The following is a 14857-nucleotide window of genomic DNA, read 5'->3' as shown; positions in this document are numbered from 1 at the left end:
GCAAACATCTATTTGGGAGTTGCTTTGCATTCACAAGTAAGTGATTTCCTGTGTGTTCAGAATTTGCTTAATCATCATTTGTAAATGCTTCTTAGGGACACATTACTTGGGAGCAGTAACAGGAGCTGCCGGTGACCTCTGAAAACCTATTCCAGGGCCCCCTGGAGGTTTTTTTTTTGTTTTTTGTTTTGTTTTGTTTTGTTTTTTGGCAGGGGATCGGGGGGGGGGGAAGGGGGGAAGGGGGGGGAGTGTAGGGTATTTTTTAACCCAATCCTTGAGTTTATAGGTTTTCAGAGCAAACTCTACTAATCTGAAACACTCTAATCCCAATATTTTAACCATGAGGACTTTTGTTTCCCAGTATTCTGCACTGAAATAGGTTAGGAAGATATACTAATATAATCCATGTCACTTCTTTCTAGAAAATGCAGACTTGACCGAGGTTTGGGTGTCCTTATTTAGTGGTATCATCTGGAAACTTAATATGGACTTCTGTGAATAGATCAGTCTATAATGGCTTAAATTGTTTAGAAGTTGGTTTTTTTTTTTTTTTTGGTGATTTCTTACTTTTTTTTTTATTTTATTTTTTTTTTTTTTTTTTTGGTGGGCAGCAAAGCAAGGTTTATTGAGCGACAGCTAAGTGATAGTACAAAGCTCCCAAGGAGGGGAGGGACCCCAGGGGGTTGCCCGTGATTTCTTACTTCTTGCACGTGTCTGCTGTTTGGCATCCTGGCTCACACACCAGGCCTGGGGACAAAAGGCAGAGGCGTTTGGCGGTCTTCCTCGTAAGTAACCCGAGCCTGATGATGTTGCCAAGCCACACCTCTACAGTCACTTTGGCTTGGTCCGTGGTGAGCGGGCAGGGGGTGCCCAGAGAGGCAGGGCCGGCTGCTCTGTCCCTGTGGTTTTTGAACATCTTGAGTGGACTTCAGTTCCAGTTTGAAAGTTTGGTGTTTTCCACCCTTTATTTATTCATTTATTTTTGGCCGTTTATTCCCTGCTCAACCCGTGCCCAAAGGGAAATAAGTACATTTAGAGGGAACTCCAGACTTCACAGCTGTCAGCACCCATTTCATGGCCTCATGGGGAAGTTGATCAGGTCATAAGTTAAACTTTCTAAGACTGAAGTCAGCACATGTTGAAACTTCAGTAAGACCCTTTTTTATTTTATTTAATTTTTAAAAATGAATCTCTACACCCAGTGTGGGGCTCAGACTCACAACCCTGAGATCGACAGTCACATGCTCTACCGGCTGAGCCAGCCAGGGGCCCCAGGACACTTTTTTCTTTAAAAGGTTACCGTGTTCCACCCAATCTTGTTTGGGGATCTACAGTATGTACTATCCTATAACGTGTTAGCTTAGACATTTACGAGGGAGCAGCCCCGTCCGTGCTCTTGCGGGATGAGCTCCCTTCCCTCTATTATTGGTTCTGTTGCTGGATGTTGTGCCCTTCTCCCTTCAGGAGCCCTCTGCACCCTCTCCAGCTGGCCCTGGGCCCTGGCCTTTCGAGGCTGCACCAGAGGACCCCTTGCCCTCTAGCTCCAGGCTGAGGCTGGCCATGGGGAGGGAACACCAGTTGGAGGTCTGAGAGAGTGAGATGAGAATAAGGGGGGACGTTTCTGTCCCAGCTGGGTCTCTGCAGGGCTGCCAGGGGCTGGCTGCCTTCCGTTCCGGGCCCCTCCACCCTGCACCTCTCTCTCTGGGTTCCAGGACCATCCTTCCCCCTGCTGTTGCCGACCCCAAGGTTTCTCTCACAGCTTGCCGAGCCTTTTGCAAATACTAAAATCTTCCCAAATCACTCTTTTTGAGTGGGGCATCTGTTTCCTGTTGAGACCCTGTGTTATTTCCCTATGGCTACTGTGACGAATCACCACACACTTGGTGGCTTAAATTAATTAATTAACTTAGAGTTCTGTAGTTCTCAGGAGGCTAAAATCAAGATGCAGGCAGGGTTGTATTTCTGGAGGCTCCAGGAAGGAATCCTTTTCCTCACTTTTTCCAGCTTCCAGCGACTTCCCACATTCCTTGGCTCATGGCCCCTTTTCTAGCCTCAAAGCCAGCAGTGACAGTCAGATCTGCTCATGCCACCATCTCCCCTCCCTGCAGCCTGAAGAGGCTCTCCATGTGCTTAGATCCACCTGATGATTCCACCTGAATCATCACCTGGTCTCAAGGTCTTTGACCGTAATTGCATCTGCAGAGCCCCTTTCTTCCATGAAAGGTAACATAACCACAGGTTCTGAGGGGGAGGTCGTGGACAACCTTGAGAGCCACTATCTCTGCCCACTTCAGATGCCACCTCTGCATTAACGGATTTTGGAGTGTGGTTTTATATGTCATCTCTGAGGGGATTCTGCTCTGGAGGAAACCAGTTCACACTAAAACTCCAATGATCATAACATTTGTTACTAAATCTTACTAAATCACCCATACCTGACAGCAACCCCATTCGGTCGGCATTAACTGGCCATTCCAAAGAAAACTCAAGGTTTCTTTGAACTTTAGTCTTTCCCAAGACCTTGCAGTGTATAAGTGGCAAGCCTGTATTCAAGACTGGGGTGTCTGCTTCTAAAGACCATGTTTGCCCCACAGTTCCTAAAAATAATTTTTACTTATTGATGTTAGCAACCATTTGGGAGGGAGACATTTAGATTTAGATTTCTACAACTTAAAAAAAAAAAAGAAGGATCTTTTCTAAAGTATCAGAACAGGGCAAATCGTGTTTGGTGGGTATCCAGGCTGTAGACATGTAGGAAGGAATCATATGAGCTAAACCTTTACTTGCTCTGTGGCAGGCATTGTGCCTACATCCATCACCTTTCTTAATGATCTCAGTAATGCTGTGAAGTCAGACAGTTATCCCCATTTTACAGACAAGGAAGGGGGAAATAACAATGGAGAAGTCAGATCTCATCTTTGTTTTCAGGAGACCAGCTAAGCCATATTATAAATTTATTTAAGTGGATTGGGTTTGGATAAAACTACCTATAGAGTACATGACAAGGGCTTCATGACCCCAGCACCAGTCAAGGGACATAATGCCTGAAAGCTCTGACAAGAGTTGACTCACACTGGCATTGAGTTCATCTCACTAAACCCATGTGACTAATGGGGATGGTTAGAAGCCTAAGAAATAATGAATGAAACTGTGCTCTGTAGTTCCCTTCCTCATATTTTCTCGAAATTACATCCATTTCTTTCACAGGACAAGGACATGCGTTACTAAGTATTGCTTTTTTCTTAACGGCTTTATTGAGAGATAATTGACATACCATAAAGCTCACCCATTTTAACCGAGTAATTCAATGAGTTTTGGTATGTAGACAGAGTTATAGAACCAACACCATACTCTTAAGTTTAAAACACTTCCATCACCTTGAACGGAAATCTTGTGTTCACTTGCACTCATTTCCCATTCTTGTCCCGAGCCCTAGGCCACAAATCTCCTTTCTGTTTTCATTTGTCACAAGAACGTCACAAGGATGTCTAGGCAGGTTTAAGCCAATTCAGCTACTCTTTAGGTGTTTGGGGTACGAGATGTAAATTTTTTTTTCCCTTTGGCAGATAGTCCACTACTCCAATTTCTCTGTGAGCTATCCTTCCAGTTCAAGCTGGATTTATTATATTAATTAGTGTGGTGGAGAGTTTGGGGTTTTGTTTTTGTTTTTTCTCCTAATGAGTCGATGAAGGGAAAGATGGAAAGATACTTCCGGAAGGATAGAGAACTAGCAACTTCCTGTTCCCTGGGACCACCCCCTCTGCCCTGCCAGCCACGCCTAGAAGCACATCGCCCCCTAGTGGTCACCGATCTCGCACCCGCCCGCTCTGTAACCCGCCAACCTAGTGTGTGCACGCTACCCTTTGTGGAAACACAGTAGGCCAGGTTCTTTCCAAGCCCCTTGCTGCCTGGTGGGCTTCACTTCCAGGTCCACGCGCCTTAGTTAAAGTTCAAACTCTCTTAGTTTAGTCTGTGATCCCTTTAAAAGTATTTCTCATCCATGTAGCTGAAACAGATCAGCCCCTGTCAGGTCCTGGACTCTTGACAGGTTGCATGGGAGGTCAGGTAGGACTAGTTAACAGCCCAGAGAAAGGAAATGAAGTGACTTGGCTCAGTGTTTGTGTTGACTTTGGAGCCCATTCCAAAGGTCAGCAATTTCTCAAGACATGTTATGCTGGGTGTGTCAAGGTTTGTGTTTGGGGAGTTATTATTGATTTTGTTACTCTTGCCTTGAATCATTCCCCTCTACACTCAGAAACAGACTTGCCAGCAGGAACTGGGTCCCTGTCTCAATTCTACTCAGTAGCTGTTTTGACCTCTGCCCCCTTATGTACAAAGCAAGGGTTTGGGCTGAATTTCCCCAGAGGGCTTTTCTACCCTGTGGTTCGTGCGTGCGGTCCACGCGTGCAAATTGGGTCTAGACACCACAGAGCCTTTTAATCTAGTACTCATCCCACATCTGTGGAGCGCCAGCTGGATACTGGGGGTCAGCATCTAGCGTTGCAACCCTGTTTAATGATACTTCCTAATTTTTTCCCCTCTTCACATGCAGGGTTGGCCGGCGGCCTGTGCTGTTGTTTTCCATCATCTTCATTCTGATCTTTGGACTAACCGTGGCACTGTCAGTGAATGTGACCATGTTCAGCACCCTCAGGTTCTTTGAAGGATTCTGCCTGGCTGGAATAATACTTACCTTGTATGCATTACGTAAGTAGGAGCCTTCATGACTGTCTTGAAGAAATTCGTTGGCAGTTTTGCTGCTGCCTGTGAGGTTATGGGAAGGGTGCTGTGCTTGCTGGCGGTTTGGGATGGCAGTCTTTTGGAAGCACAAATTTCAGTGGCCTCAACTGTTCCTGAAAAAGTTGTCTCGGGCAGTGTCATCCAATACTCTGTCCTGATTTCCAGCTCAGGCTCAGGGCTCATCGAAGGACATGGAGGGTTTACGTAATTGCTTGGAGAAATGGAGGTCTGCCCACAGCTGATATGGACGGGCTTTTGCTTTCCTCCAGAATTTTCTGGGTTGACATTCTGCACACTTCCAAACCCAGTGCATAATTGGACATTCCTGTACTTGGTTCCAGAAGAACATACCAAGTACCACTACCGTCCGGTCTGGGCTCAGCGATCTCATCGGCGCTTTAAGAGTTTTTCTCATTTTTTTTTTTCCTACGGTTATGTAGAGTCCAAAATTCCCACACTCTCCTGTGTCCACATGTGGCCTGATGTGGTCTGGACATGAACCCTCAATACTGGAAGGGCAAATCTCAGCATTTGTTAGCATTTGCTCTTTTTAGGGTGAAAAAAAATTTCCTCCATTGATCTAATGTGTTTGTTAACTATATTAATTCCCTTGTCAGGCATGCTTATATCTCACTTCTTTGTAGTTGGTGTTTACTAAAACAGCCACAAACTCATAGGGAGGACGAAGGTTGTAGGCCTTGATGTTTTACTTATTTTCTGGTTTTATACTTTTTAATTACCTTGTTGAAAGATGTTAGGAATAACGTAAAATGATTTATAATATATCTTGCCTGCTTCTTGCCTTCTGACAACATGGGTAGGAATCACATGTAGACAATGCCCAATAGTTCTGATTCTCTTAGATTTGCATATTAAAGACTCAGTAACACTTTTCGGGTAACCTGAATTTTTGTTCCCAATTGTAGAGAATAGAAATAGAATCAATTTGTAACATAGTTTTATTAGTCACAAAGGAAGAATGAGCATAGAGAAAGGTGACAGATGTGTTCTTCCAAATCTATAGTTGGCGGTTCTGTCTTCCTCTTCCAACGCTGAACTGAATTGTACTTTCTTGGAAATCACCGTTTCCAGTTTATTTGCATTTATTTTGGAATCCTTGTTTCCGGCAGAAAGGGGTTCTTTAGGAATGTGTTCAAGGTCAGTGGGTCTGGGTGATGGCTATTTGGAGGTTTTGTTTCTTGGAACAAACAACACAGGCATGGGGCTTGAACGTTCCCAGACAAAATGCCGGTGCCCCTGTTTGGCCTCTCCGCCCCCTGTGGTCCGTGCGTGCGGTCCACGTGTGCACAGGAGGAGGCTCCACGCTCTTTTCTGGAAGAGACCCCTCGCCGTGCTCTCAGACCCTTGCCTGCGCCACGCATGTGCCGGCATGGTTGGTTTTCTCAGGCAGCCATCCTTGCGAGGTTCCTGGCTCCCCCAGGATGACATCAGGCCAGTGCATCCTCATGGATACCATTAATGGAGACGGCTCTGTGCGTCGACAGGATAGAATAGCTCCTCTCAGGAATGGGGCAGGGAGCATTGCCTCCGTGTCACCAGCCCCAGCGCTTCTCAGACTCAGAGGCGGAGTGTTGATGGAAAACCACCTTGAAGCAAAGATGGGTACCAGTTTTATCTTGCATGCCAACCACTAATGGTTGGCCGAGGCTGCCAGAGAACTCAGAGAACACTTTGGAGGACACTTCGGGGCTCCCTGGGGGAGAGTAACCAGAGCCCTTGGCTTCGTCTGCCTGCGATAAGGAAGGAGGGTGGGGAGGGCTGCACATAGCTGGCACTTGCCATCTTTACAACTAACTCTCCCTGAATTAAGCCAGAGCGGGAGAGAGTTTCTCCTGACATGCCTTGTTGCAGCCTCACATAGGACTGTTTCACTGGCGTGTGTTATGACATCATGCCATCGGCCCTGAAACCCATTGCTGTATGTACTGTGAAAAATGAAGCTAAGGATGTGTTTTCACGAGATTGCATCATGAGCGCTTTATACTAGAATGTTCTCTGTCAAAGGGTGTGCTTATCCTAGGATACTGCTTTGCTTTGATCTTGCATGTACAGAATCACGTAACCTGGTCATCTGCAAACTTTTTTCTGAAAAGGGCCGGATAGTAAACACTTCAGGTTTTGCAGGTCTCTGTAGCAGCTGCTTGACTGCCACCATATGGCGAAGCGCGACCATAAATGATACCTAAATGAATAGGTGTGGCTGTGTTCCAATAAAACGTTACTTAACCGAAACAGAAAGTGGGCCAGGTTTGACCAGTGAACCATAATGTTCAGCCACCGATAGATATAAGTGAGTTCCCGTCTTTCCACTGGCTTCTAAGAAGCTCAAAAGCTAAGAATCTAATCCAGCCATGTGTGTGATGAGCCTGACAAGCTGAGCTTTAAATTCTGGCCTCTCTCCTAAATTCATCTAAACTTTCCTCCCTTCATTTCTCCTTTGTCCCATTTTCCTATTTCCATAATATAAGTGCTACTTTATTGCATATATTTGTGCCAGGAGCCTTATACTTTTTTCTGAAATGAAGCAGGGCATAAATAAATAATTATGTTTTCTTAACTTGGGATTACAAGTCAAACATCCTGACAAATATCATGGCAATGAGAATTTCCAAGTATCAACCAGCTGCCCACTGTTTGAGTCAATATAGCATCTGATAGAGCAAAGTTAGACTAAAGCAAAAGGATATCAGTGAGTCCTTGGAGTTCATTGAGGGAATATTGAGACAATAAATTAGGGGGAGGTTGGTGATGGCAGAGGAGCTAAGATGGGCAAGGGGAATCAAAAATGGAAATGAAGTTGTAATGGGCAGCTGGGATTAGAGTAGGGTATGGCATGTGCTGGGCCGGGGTAGCCCATCTCTGGCAATTTTAGGCAAAGACAGAGGCTGGTGATAAGAGGTTAAGAGGCAGGCTCCTGGTCAATAGGGCAGGCTGCATCTGAATTTCCAAATTAGTGTGCTTGCTAGTGTTTTATACACAGGTAGTACATGCTTGGGAACTTGTTTTGCTTAAAGGAAAGTATTGATAACCCCGGTCACAGGGTTGAAGTATTTATTGACTCTAAAGAAAAGTTTTTAAATTGGAGGCAATGATTATTTGGAAAATACATCTTTAATGGTCCTGACATCTTCTCCCCCTTCAACCATACGGGTTTTCGTTGTTGTTGTTGTTTTTTAATCTCACTTAATGCATCTGCTGGAAAGGCTTGTACTTTCTCAGAAGAGAACTGGGTATGATTCTTTTTTTAGTCCTGCAGGTGCTTGGCAATGGAAGCAGGGGAAGTCATGATTTGTGCAGATTTTGTTTCTTGTGTAGCTTGCCGTGAGGGTGGACTCTTCATTTTGCAAAATGCTGCTGACTTGTGAAAGTTTTCAGCTTTATGTGCAAGGCTGCCAGAGGGTTTTTTTTTTTTTTTCCTGCTTTGGAATTTTTCTAAGGTGCGTTCCAGATAAATACGCTCTCCCTTAAACTTCCAAGTCATCGAAGGGAGACGTGGTGGTGTAATTAGGACATAAAATAGAGATTATTCGCATCTTCCTATGAGTCTTCATATGGAAGTGGAGTGCACACTGGCCCGAACGAGAGAGAACCAGCGAAGGTGGATGGCTTTGTGTCTGCCTGGGAAGCCACTGGGAGACACAGAAATAATTAAACACACTCGGGCTAAATCAGTGGCTTCATTGTGTCCCTTTACCTCAGGCCGGGGTGGGGTGTGGGGAGGAGAAGAAGAAAGGTGGGGGAGAAAATGTTGACTCTGCTGGGCAAGAGGCAGGGGACCACAGACAGAGAAAAGAATTACATCTCCTTATTTGTTTATGAAAATGAAGTCTTATCAAAGACTAAAGAAATAGTCGCTGTGCCTTACAGGCTGACATGATGTGTTGTGGTATGAACTTTTTCTCCAGCGAGGACTCATGACATCACAGACATGGAAACATAGTATCGTTTCAGATGTATCTTTCTTCAAAAGAAACCCATGAGAGATTATTGCTTTTTAAGTTAATTTTATGTTAGATGTAATAAGTCTGTGGGGGAGATTTTTTTTTTAATGTAAATAGTTTTTCTAGTTTCTCTCTTCATTTGATCTGTGTCTTCCCCCTTCCCATCATTGACAACCTCTCCCCACCAAAACCCCGATTTGAAATAATGAACACTACTTTTTGCTAGCAGAGACCATATCTTAGTTACTTTGGGTGATTGAACATCACTTCTTTGTTCTGTTTTTGGACCCAACAGTGAACAATTTCCTTGAAAACTTCTCTCCAAGCTTCATGTTCTCATTAAGGTAACCCTCCTTCAACCCAGTTAGCCTAAATAACTGGACGAATTTTACACATCATCAAGCGGTGACCGGAAATGTCACAGGTGACTAAGTTCCTGAGTATTTCGCAAAAGGAGAAGCCATGTCTAATTGGTAACTAGACTCGGAAAAGTCTTGAGTTTGCTCTGGGCGGGGTGATGCTCTTCGTCTTGCATGGCACTGATGGGTTTAGCCTCTCGCTGAAGTGATTGAGTAACTCCTAATGTGCTGGTGTAGGGTGACTCTTCCTCACCTCACGGATTTCTATAATTTGATGTCTTTCTGAACTATTAGTCCCCGGAACATATTTCAGTCAACTGGGTTGTTAAGCATCAAAGTCATGCTGTACATTAAAAAAAGGAAAAAAAAAAAAAAGGACTGAGCCAGAACATGGTGAGTTGCTGAACTGTGGAATGAAGAGAACGGTGATTATCACTGTCAAGTACAAGAGACTTTCCACTGGCTTGTGGCTCACTTCTGCTGGGGAGCAAATATTTGCACTGCGTTTGGGGGAAGCGACACTTTCCCGTGAATGCGTGCTCGGTCACCACCGCCTGTCTCTGTCCTCTCTCACCTGTCCCCGGCTTCAGATTCCTGGGCCCTCCCCAGAGCAACACAACAGAGCCAGAACCCCGTTCTTCTGGTGGGACCGGCTCTACTGATACAGCTTTTTTTCCACCAAGGAAGTGAGTCAGAGATTACCAAAAGCCGAAGACAAACGCTTTTTTTTTTTAAAGCTTCAGAAGAATTTTAGTTTTCTCCAGGTTCAGACTAGAGTAGCTAGGAAATCAGAACAGACTGAGGTTTCTGCACCAGTCTTTTCTTCACTGGAAGCTTTACTCACCCTGCATGTGGACTGAAAAGCAGAGGAATTAATGTATAAGCAAAAAAAAAAAAAAAAGAGTAGTGAAGTATTTGTTCTCCATCTCTCTGCCTTCCCTCTGTCCCACTTCTGAGGAACCATAGCTCCTGGGATAGCCACGGAGTGTTGAGTCAGTAGAAGCTCCTGGTGAGCGAGCTCCAGTCCCTAGGAGACAGGATGGCGAGGTGGCCACTCAGGGCCATGCTTCTCGTTGGCCTGACCCTCCTGGGGTGAGTCATCCAGCAGAGAACCAGAAAATGCCACTGACAACTAATTTTTCTCAAACTTCAAGTAAAGCTGAGTAAACCTCTCTATCCCTACTTACATGTTAGCCCGAACTTGAGTTTATATTGAGACTTTTCTCTGGAAAAAAAAAAAAAATACAATGTCTATATGTCTGAAGAGCATGGAAGGAGTTCTCGCCTCACTTGCATGTGAAGATAGAATCCAGGGCTCTTCCTCCGAGTTGCCATTGAGACCCACTAAGCAGGACAGCATGTATATATTGCCTAAATATAAGTAGGCTTCAAAGCGCCTATTTCTTTGGATGTTTTAAATTTGCAAGATAGTCCTGTCTCCAAATCAGAGGGAAAAACAGAACTTTTGATATCTGGCATTTTGAAATTGGAATATTTGGATGCCTTTTCCATGCAGTGGAGGATGTTATAAAAGCTGTGTGTGCGTCCTTCGGGACTAGGTTTTTCCCAGACTGGAATTTTAGTGGTGCTTCAGTTGAAACAAAGCAGTTCACCACACTAACAGGGGAAGTAGAAAGATCTGGAAATCAGGAGATCTGAGCGATGGTGTGCGCTCTGCCGTGACCGACTCTGAGTCAGTAACAAATTGCTTTATCTGTAAGCTTCTGTCACCCCTGGCTTTTAAGTTAGGGCACGGTCTTCCACACTACATCCTATGGAGCTGTGCAGTCCCTTCCTGGACCCATTTGTGGGGAACATGGATGGAAAGCAACAACAACAAAAAAACCCCAGTGGATCCTCTATGACAGCATTGAATACTGCTGTAACAGTATAACAGTAACAACCAAACCAAATGGAAACCCATTGGTCTCTACTGAATCTTCTTTTGAATTCTAAGCGGCACTTCAGTGCTGGAGGGGCATGAAGCCAGGCAGATATGCGTGGCCCTTGGATTGTGTGACTGTGTCACGCCAGGAAAACTCTGCTTCGGATAGTTTATGTTTTGGGTTTTGGTGACCTTCTTGGAAACACAAGACTACTTTCTCCTTCACTCATTCGCTTGGCAAATATGTGAGTACTTACTAGGTGCCCAGGGAGCAACCTGAGCCCTTCCGGGGCACTGTCAGGTGCTGAGCGCACAAAGGCAGACATACCTGCCGGCCCTCCGGGACACTCAGAGGTTAGTGGGTGGGGATGCTGGGACAGGCCCTGAATGAAGTGAGAGTGTCAGAAAGTGACCCCTGAACCGTGAGTTTGGTAGGGTCAGGGAGAGTGGATGTTTGTCAGGGCCAGAGAGCCTAGAACATGCCAGGTACTGTGGTTGGGAAGGAGGCTGTGCACAAAGGTCCTCTCCTCCATGACCCTAGGACAGCACCAGGCTCATGAAGAGTCTCAAGCAAGAAAGGCGAACCTTTATGTGCTTTGGGGGATCACTCAGCCTGCGGCAGAGGAGAGCAGACCAAGGAAGCAGACCAGGCTCAAAGCTGGGAGGCTGTTGCAGGATCCAGGTGAGGAAGGAGAAGATTCTGAAGAAGGCCGTGGGCACAAGGAAGGAGAAGTAAGGAGGTGCAGTCCACAGCCTGGCTGACTGAAGAATGGGGAAAATGATGACCAGGGGGCGGGTGACCAGCTTGGACAAGTGGGTAGATTACCCTCCCACTGGTGGGGCAAGGGATGCAGCCCAGGCAGTCTGATCCAGGTCCCATAGATTCTGAAGCTCCTGGCCACTCCCTTCCTCTGGCAGGTTTGGTGGGGGAAGATGACAACCTCAGTTCAAATACGATGACTTGGTGGTGCCTAGGGACATGCAAGGGAGTTGATTCCTCAGGTGAGTGGCTCTTCAGACGTTCAGGAGCAAGGTCCGTGTGTCCTCAACATCCTGGTAGCAGTTAAGGGCTGCAGAATAACCGAGATCACCCAGAGATTGTGTAACATGAGAAATAAATGGGCAGAGGTAGAAGAACCAGTCGGGGGAGATGGGAGGGGATAGCCTGAGTAGTCCGTGGAAAGTCCAAATAGGCTGATGCCCAGGGAGCTAGGGAAGGGGCCGAGCAGAGTGTCAAATGATGCAAGACCAGGATTGAGAAATGTCCATTGGATGAAGCAATGATTGCCCAGTAGGGCAGAGGCAACTAGGGCAAAAGCAACTGTTGTTCAGTTTAGTGATTAACGTAATCTACATGATTTCAAACATAGGTTTTACATGTTTTCCCCACAGGAGTACTGTCTTGTCCTGATGTCAAGTGTTTGAGAAAGAAAATGACATTTTTTTTTACTGTGGTTAAATGTGTATAGCATAAAATTTACCATTTCACCATGAAGTGTACGTTCAGTGGCTTAAGTACATCTACATTGCTGTGCAAGAAAATCCCTTTTTAACAGTGGTAAATGTTCATTATAATCGAGTAGAAAAAAAATTGAATTGGAAGGCAAATCTGTAATGACTATTTTTCCTTGAAGTTGCCTGAAACAGTACATTTCCACAGCTCAGTAACTGGGCATTCAGAGCCGCAGTGAATTAGAGATGCGGTTTTGTTCTCCCCACAATGTTGTGTTGCTCACACCGAAGGCAGCATCTGAAGACCGCACCCCCACTCCTTCCCGTGCACATGTACGCACACGTGTGTGCGAGCACATATCAGCAGTGGAAAAGCCCCTGGGAAGGGATCCCAGCGTGGGATGTGAGCCATGCCCCACCACTCACCCACTGGGGTCTTGGGCAAGGGGGACTTAACAACTCGATCCATCTTCTCACCTGTAAAGGATCGTGCAGAGAGGACGCATGTGATCACCATCAGAAGCCACGATCCAGAGAAATGGTGGGTGCGTTGCTTGGGCGCCTGCTTCTTGCCATGTGACAGCCACCATTGTGCCAAAAGCAGGCATCCCATATTGAGATAATCAGCACTTTTCTCTCCCAGTAGGACCTTCTCAGGTCAGGGCCTCTCTGAGCTCACGACAAGCTTGGAAAACCTAGCTAACGAGGAACTTTGGTCTGGGGCTCGCTACCAGCTTAGGATCCCATAGGAGAATAACTTGGGGGTCAGAGGGGCTAAGAATCTGCTTCATAATCATTTCTCCAGTGGCTGACTTAATAAAGTACTTCTCCAACATCCATTCAGAGCTCCACAGACTGCATTTTAAAAACCCTAACTACTTTGGGAGCCAAAGAGGAAAATAAACTAAAGGAAGAATTCTCCTGGACAAATTATATGTAGGGACCTTGTCTCTTCTGTGTTGACATGAGTACCTGAATATCCAATACCCCACTATTTGTTGAGAAAAGACGCTAAAGTAGGGTACTGGTAGCCATTTTCAAGATTTATCTTACACATATTCAAAAAAGCTCTCCCTTTCCCTTCCCTAAAAGTATATACATTTTTCTGTTGTTTTAAATGTTAGCTCAAGAAACTTGCCTGCTGTCCCTTAATGCAGCCGTTGACCTGCTGAGGTCCTGTTGTTCGCGGTGTTCTGCCATGACATTTCCACGCCCCCAAGCAGGTACATTTTAGGGCCCGAGTGAGATCCCAGAGGTCTGCCAGGGGTGGAAGGATCTGTCCCCTGCGTGAGCGTCCTCCTTGTCTTTGGAAGCTGAAAGGTGCTGGTGTCTTTTCTAACCTGTGTCTTTTGAAAGTATATTTGCCCCCCTCCACATCGGGACGATGGCAGCTCCCATTTTTTATGTGATTTGTGTGAAAACGTATGCCCCTAGGACAGGTGTGAGTCAGGGTATGGGGAGGAGCTTTCCTGCGAAGTGGCACGAGGTATTCTGTTGTTCTTCCCAAATGACTCCTCAGGAGGAAAAGCTGCCCAGCTGCCACCTTCCAGTTGCTGGTCCACGAACGTGTAAGACCTGGCCAGTATTTGGGGTGGGATTATGGGCAGCACCTTGTTTTATTTGTCGGTTTTGCCTTCCCCTCTGGAGAAGTGTTCCTTCCACAAGAAGGAGCCCCCGAGCCCAGCAGCCAGGCCTTTAGAGACCAGGTGTCTGAGGCTGAGCTGGGATGTCCTGTTAGGCTCGCTCCTGGATTGTGGGGACCCATTCACCTCTTCTCCCTGGAAACCACCGAACTCCGTGGCAGGCGGGCCCTCCCTTCCCCGCCGGCTGAGACTCTGGATGTGGTGATTCTCCGTGAAGTTGGACTCCCGGGGCCTCTAGGCATCTTTAAAGCTGTGCCCTCTGCCCTGATAGAAACCAGTCTCGGGGAGTTGAGGAGCCAGGGAAGCATTACAGCTGGGTCGGATGCCCCAGAAGGAGACCACAGGGCCACTCTGGTGGCCAAGTTCGACAGCTCAGAGACCTCAGTGTGGGGATCCCCCTGAGCCACCTGCATGGAACACAGAGCCGGGAAAATGATGGGTGTCTGATTGAGGGCTGTTGTTCTGCTGTTTTCTGTCCCTTCCTCCTTCTTTGGGGCCTTTGATGATTCTCCTAGAGAAGGGAACTTTGTGTCTTTGTGTCCACCCAGAGTTGGTTCTGCCCACTCTTCTTTGAAAGCTGGAAGGTGCCTGTGTTTCTTCCAACCTGTGCCTTTTGAAAGCATCAAGGCTTGATTTTTGCTTTGTGCCAGTTCTGGGAAGGGGCTCAGAACTCTCTCCAAACCTTTGTCAGAGTAGGGGTGAGGGAGGAATTAGGGCCCTTTCGTTCTTATCCAGCCCCCCCATCCCCCCCCCCACCCCTACTCTGTCACAGCACTTTTACGTGAGAAAGAGAGAGCTTTCGCTAGTTCTGGTGTG

At 46.3% G+C, this 14857-nt stretch overlaps 1 protein-coding gene across 6 annotated transcripts in view; it reads left to right on the top strand.

Annotated features, from left to right (window-relative positions):
* Nucleotides 1–14857, top strand: part of SLC22A23 (solute carrier family 22 member 23) — a 172795-nt gene that overhangs the window by 39764 nt on the left and 118174 nt on the right. For 4 of the 6 annotated variants that reach the window (XM_025891073.2, XM_073877515.1, XM_073877516.1 and 1 more), the window contains exon 3: nt 4553–4707. The exons of 1 other annotated variant lie outside the window; for it this stretch is intronic. In XM_025891073.2, coding sequence (XP_025746858.1) covers nt 4553–4707 — 155 coding nt within the window. Of the gene's footprint in view, nt 1–4552; nt 4708–8997; nt 9295–14857 lie in introns of those variants that run through there. One more of the 6 variants, XM_073877521.1, reaches the window with a different exon arrangement.

The sequence above is a fragment of the Callorhinus ursinus genome, unplaced genomic scaffold, assembly GCF_003265705.2.
Source record: "Callorhinus ursinus isolate GAN/ISIS: 27379988/994484 unplaced genomic scaffold, GSC_fseal_2.0 scaffold26, whole genome shotgun sequence".
Lineage (NCBI taxonomy): Eukaryota > Metazoa > Chordata > Mammalia > Carnivora > Otariidae > Callorhinus > Callorhinus ursinus.
The sequence above is the reverse complement of the archived record's forward strand: the minus strand, read 5'-3'. Positions and strand labels throughout refer to the sequence as shown.